At 47.2% G+C, this 6,000-nt stretch overlaps 1 protein-coding gene across 2 annotated transcripts in view; it reads left to right on the top strand.

Annotated features, from left to right (window-relative positions):
- The first annotated feature begins 838 nt into the window (after positions 1-838).
- XRCC6 (X-ray repair cross complementing 6) overlaps positions 839-6,000 on the top strand; it is a 141,038-nt gene continuing 135,876 nt past the window's right edge. Inside the window, exons 1-2 of one of the 2 annotated variants that reach the window (XM_030207770.1) lie at positions 839-879; positions 1,996-2,083. In XM_030207770.1, coding sequence (XP_030063630.1) covers positions 2,011-2,083 — 73 coding nt within the window. In that variant the 5' untranslated portion in view covers positions 839-879; positions 1,996-2,010. Of the gene's footprint in view, positions 880-1,472; positions 1,547-1,995; positions 2,084-6,000 lie in introns of those variants that run through there. The other variant, XM_030207781.1, reaches the window with a different exon arrangement.

Below are 6,000 nucleotides of genomic sequence, written 5' to 3'. Positions count from 1 at the left end.
GCCCTGCCATCTCAATCCATGCCCATCCATGCTTCTCTGTCCCCTGCCCCCTCCATTAATCCTTTTCCAGCAATTTCCCTCTCCCTGAGCCCTGCCATCTCAATCCATGCCCATCCATGCTTCTCTGTCCCCTGCCCCCTCCATTCATCATTTTCCAGCAATTCCCCTCTTTCCCTGAGCCCTGCCATCTCAATCCATGCCCATCCATGCTTCTCTGTCCCCTGCCCCCTCCATTCATCCTTTTCCAGCAATTCCCCTCTCACCCTGAGCCCTGCCATCTCAATCCATGCCCATCCATGCTTCTCTGTCCCCTGCCCCCTCCATTCATCCTTTTCCAGCAATTCCCCTCTCTCCCTTCCATGACCCCCCCTCGCATCCATGCTCTTCTGTCTCCCATGTCCCAGCATGTCCCGTCTTCCCCCCCCCTTCGCATCCTTGCTGTCGTTTCTCTTCTGCCCTCCCACTCCCATTGTTCAACTGCCCACCCTCTTCTCTTCCCCCTACATCCCTTTTTTTTTTTAAAGTTACCTCCGTGGCGGCGGTTCCGGCAGCGTCAGGGAAGGAGGCGGCGCTCCCGACGTCTAGCCTTCCCTTCGTTGTGTTCCGCCTTCTTCTGACGTCATCCTTGACGTCAGAAGAAGGCGGAACACAGCGAAGGGAAGGCTAGCGACGTCGGGAGCGCCGCCTCCTTCCTTGACGCAGCGTTTTGTTTTTGTTTTTTTTTTGCGCCGTCGACGTCATGACGTTTGACGCGACGGCGGGGCAGAGACGACGGCTGGCAGCCTGGCTGGCTTCACACCACGAACGCCACGAACCCCACGAACCCTTCAGGGAGTGTTTTAGTGACTTCAGAACGTTGTCCTCATTAGAACGTTCACGGTGCGTTTTATTATATTAGATAACATGTGCATACATACATGGTAAAGAAGAGAAAAATTGTGGTAGTGCATGAAGGCTCCTGAGTAGTAGATTGGTTAGTAACATGCAGGTCGTCGACTAAATAGAGTCCCTATTCCGCATAAGGTTTAAGTGAATTGCTTAATCAGTCATGTGTTAAGAGTTCGGTTTTGTGTAGATCGTGTATAATTTCGTTATGATACGCGCATAAACTTGAATGCAATCGAAAGCCTATTGCAAACTGCGGCTCTGAATGAGACGGGCGCTGTCTCTCTCCTTTAGCATTTCCAAAGCTAAATCCTGCACCCTTCCTCCAGGCAGCTCCTGGCTAACCCCAACACAAGGACGTCAGTGAGGTCAAAGCCGGCCCGATATATCAATGTTTCCAAATGCGATGAAGCAAAAACATACAATAACCAACAACCCCAGCCCGCAGTACAACATCTCTCCTCCCCTCCCATCCTCCTAAACTCGTCTTTCCCGCTAAAGATAGCCAGCGGCAGCACGTGACACAAGATACCTGCAGCGACCAACCCCCCGGAGCCGTCTCTCTGCCGCGTCCCACCCTAATCTGACGCTATTCCTGTTTCCGGGCGGGACGGACGCGGAAGAGAGAAACAAACAGGGAAGACCCTAAATTTAGTCGCAGGTAGTTTGGGTGACGGGCTGTTTTTTAGTGGAAAAGACAAGGTGAGACGAGGGACAGATGCCTGACCGGGGGAGGGCGTGGCGCACGGACTTGCGGACACTTGCACCTTCTTGTTGCATGCGTGTGAAGAGGAGCTGTGGACGTGCGAGGGCAACCTAATACGCGTGACTTTGGTATTTTTGCAGTGTTTGAGGGTGTGGTAATTGCTGTAATCTGGGTAGTCAGCTTGTATGGATGTGGGAAGGTTATGGCAGCACCATTTTCTCTAGGCTCTTCTGGTCGACTTGTTTTCATGCTTCTGAACTTGTGTGATATTGTTTTGGTTTCCTATGGTGCTGTATTCTCTTTACCTATTTTGTGAAGAGAAAAGGTTTGTGCAAAATGTGAAACTATGGAGAAAAATTTAACCTGTTTTGTGTAATGTTTTGGCTGTTCACTTTTTACTTTAGGAAACAAAAACAACCATGGCAGACTGGAAGTCTTTTAACCCAGATGAGGATGAAGAAGAGGAGGAGGAAGAAGGGGCTGAAACTGGAGGTATAACTAGGGCAGCGGGGTGTGATCTTGGGTAGAGGACGGAAAGGTACCTTAAACAATTTGAGTGATTTAACAAAGTTTCATCACATTGTCTTTGTATGTTATCTCATATTGTAGGGATGTAGCTTATGGTGGCCCCATATGGCTCAGCCCAGCATAGTAATAGAAATGTAGGTGGTGGAGGGCTATAGGAAAGTTTTAAAGGAATACTTGGAGTTTAATATTGAATCAGGGCCTTCACTCAACACGGTGTAGGATGCCATGAAGGTGGTGACCAGAGGTTATTTTTTGCAATAACTAGTAAGCGCTCGCGTAAAGCTCAGATAGCGAGATGTATGGAGAGAATTCACGTCTTGGAGGAGCAGCATAAGGCTAATCTCAGATTTTGCATGAGCTGCGCGAGCAGAGATTACAGTTAGATTCCATCTATTCGGATCAACTTAGTCATATGCAAGCGAAATATCAGGTCGGTTCGTATGAATTTGCCAACAAAGCGGGTCGACTCCTTGTAGTGCGATTATGTAGGCAAAAAGTAGAGCGTATGGTTACTCAGGTAAAGGATGGTAAGGGGGTGCGTTGCGTACTTCCGAGCTTATCCGTTGGCCTTTTGGGGACTTTTATCAAGCCTTGTATGCACAGGAGATTAATCCTTCTTTGGAGACAATAGAAGAGTATTTGGCAGACAGCGATCTCTCTACCTTGACATGTCAGCAGCAGGCCCTGTTGGACAAACCGGTTACCCCATTAGAGATACAGGAAGCCATTCATAGTCTCCCTTCTTATAAGTCTCCGGGGTTAGATGGGTTTCCTAACGAGTTTTATAAGAAATTTGCCATGGAGCTGCCACCGCTCCTTGCGGATGTATTCAACCAGGTGGGTGCAGGGGAGTCTTTGCCACTGTCTATGAGGGATGTGTGGATAGCGGTGCTGCCCAAACCAGATAAGGATCACACGGAATGTGGCTCATATCAGCCTGTTTTGGTTTTGAGTGCAGATGTTAAAATACTAGGAAAGTCTTGGCGAATCCTTTGGCCCCGCTGCTCCCGGTACTTATACACCCTGATCAGGTGGGATTTGTGTCATATAGAAAGGCAATGGATAATATCATACGGGTGTTGGACCTCATGCATTTGGCTAAAAGGGCCCAGGGGCCTCTGTGTCTCCTTGGATTGGATGCGGAAAAAGCCTTCGACAGGGTTCATTGGCCCTTTATGTACAAGGTCCTGGAGGCTTTTGGGTTTGGGGTACAGTTCCGGGTATGAATACAAGCATTTTATGACTCCCCTAGAGCGTGTGTGAGGGTCAGTGGGAGTAACTCGGAGATGTTTGCTTTGTATAGAGGAACTCGCCAGGGATGTCCTTTGTCTCCTTTTATTATTTGCTATGGTGATGGAGCCTTTTGCCTCTAGGGTGCGAATGAATCCAATCATCTCGGGAGTTAATATTGCGGGCAGGGCGCAAAACTGTCTCTTTTCGCTGATGATGTTTTGTTGTTTGTAACCCGGCCCTTGACCACGTTTCCTTGCCTTCTAAATGTTATAGAGGAGTATGCGGCAGTATCCGGGTTCAAAGTGAATATGACAAAGTCGGAGGCATTAAACGTCGCTCTTCCTGTGGAATTAGAGGATTCTTTGAAGTCTTCTTTCCCATTTCGCTGGGCTAAAAAGGGAATTCGTTATTTGGGGGTGAATGTGACCTCAAATCTTTCTGAGCTTTTCTCAGCTAACTGTAAGGGTTTGGCTAGAGTTATTGCAACAGATCTGGGGAAGTGGGGGGACATGGCTGTTTCTTGGTTTGGTAGGATAGCCATTGTTAAGATGAATGTTTTGCCGCGTCTGCTATACTTATTCCAAGTCCTTCCTGTGATGATGCCCAGGCGATTTATTGCCGCTCTACAGGATCGCATTGTGCTTTTCGTCTGGGCAGGGAAGCGCCCGCAGTTGTCGCGTTTTCTTCTTTATCAAGAGAGAAGGAAGGGAGGGATGGGAGTCCCTAACCTTATATGGTATTATAGAGCAGCGCAAGGGAAGGCAGCTGTTGAATGGTATCAGGACTAACCAGATAGGCAATGGGAGCATCTGGAGCAGCATTCATTGGGCCAGAGGCCGTTGGGGGCGCTTATGTGGCTTCCAAGGTTGCATAGATCGCTGGGGGAGGGATTGTGCTCATCCATATCTGTTACACTTCACTATGGGGATAGCCTTTTTCCAAATAAAAGATGTCCTATCCCGTTTGTCGCCTATAGCGTTTAATCCTTTGTTTTTGCCTGGTGACACAAGAGGAGTATTCACGAGATGGTATGGGGAGGGCTTGCGAACTTGGGGTCAAATGTTCGAGGCGGATGTGTTGTTGTCCTTTTCTGCCTTGACAAAGAGGTACCCAGTGGTGGGGAAGGATGAATTCGCGTATCGCCAGCTGTCTCATTTTCTCAGGACGGCGGCAATAAATGTGGTAATGGGAAGGGAAAAGTTAGGTTTGGAAGAGATCTGTGAAAAGCGCACTTCATCTAGAGGTCTGATTGGCTGTTTATATAAATGTAGTAGCGCACAGGCTCCACTTTATACACTTCACAGGTTGGCAGAGGGAGCTGGGTATGGCCTTGGGAGATGCAGGATGGGAGAGGATAGAGCGGGCGGTGGCGAAGGTGTCATCTCATGTACCCTTTAAAGAGAATGCAGTGAAAGTGCTGTATAGATGGTACCTTACTCCTTAACGCCTCCAGCGTATATATCCAGACTCCTCAGGCTTGTGTTGGAAGCGGTGTGGTAATAGGGGAACAATGGGGCATGTGTGGTGGCATTGTGTAAAAGTCAGAGCGTTCTGGAAATCAATACATAGTAGGCTGCAGAGCTGGCTGGGTTGCACAGTTAATTGGGCCCCCGAGATCTTTCTCTTTTCTGTAAAGGCAGGGGGGTCTAACACCTGCTCATCAGGCACTGTTGAGGCATTCACTGTGTGCAGCAAGGGTGGTCATAGCCTGTTACTGGAAACGGGCTGTGGTTCCTCCATAGAGATAGCTCTATAAATTGAAGTATGTCTGTGAAATTGAGAGACTCTTAGCAGAGCGCAGACAACAGCAGAGTAAATGGTATTCTGTTTGGAAGCCTTTTCTTCTAAGTGCTCAGAGTGTGTAGTGAGAGTTGTGACAGTGGTGAATGGAAGGATGTGTTAAGTGACCTCCCTAGGGTATGGCTAGGGGGAGGGATGGGGGGAGATGGGTGGGTGTTGAGGGGGGGAAGTATTTTCCAGTTAAAAACTTTAAAAAAAATTATGAAGTTCCTTATGTTTCTTAGCGGGACATTGAAATGTGGAAAAGAGGTGCCTAAGTTGCATGTAAATGCCTGTTTCAATTCAGCAATTATGTATTATACGTACTGCTACATGAGCTTTCTGTTATGTTTTAATGGATAATAAAGACTTCATGAAATAAAAAAAAAAAAAGAAAGGAGAGGGATGGAAGGAAGGAAGGAAATGTTGAAGAGAGCTGAGAAGGAAGAGGAAAAAAAAAGATGGTGAGATGATGAATACAGAGGGTGGACAATGTGTTCCTGCAGTGTACAGTGGTTTCAGATGGAGAAACAGATTAGGAAGGGAGAGTACCAAGAAGAGAAAGTGTACTGGATCCATAAGTAGTAACTGGGAGAAAAATAAATGTAAAGAAAAAGATATAGCAGAATTAGAAAAGGTTCAAAGAAGAGTGACCAAAATTATAAAGGGGATGGAACTCCTCTCATATAATAGGCTAAAGAGGTTAGGGCTCTTCATCTTGGAAAAGAGACAGCTGAGGGAAGATATGATTGAGGTCTACACCACTCAGGATTTTGTAGAACGAGTAGAAGTGAATCAATTTTTTACTCTTTCAAAAACCGAGGACACTCAATGAAGTTATATGGAAATACTTTTAAAACAAATAGGAG

This window comes from Microcaecilia unicolor, chromosome 1, assembly GCF_901765095.1.
Source record: "Microcaecilia unicolor chromosome 1, aMicUni1.1, whole genome shotgun sequence".
NCBI classification, from domain to species: domain Eukaryota; kingdom Metazoa; phylum Chordata; class Amphibia; order Gymnophiona; family Siphonopidae; genus Microcaecilia; species Microcaecilia unicolor.
Note: the sequence above shows the minus strand (reverse complement) of the source record. Positions and strands in the feature narration are given on the sequence as shown.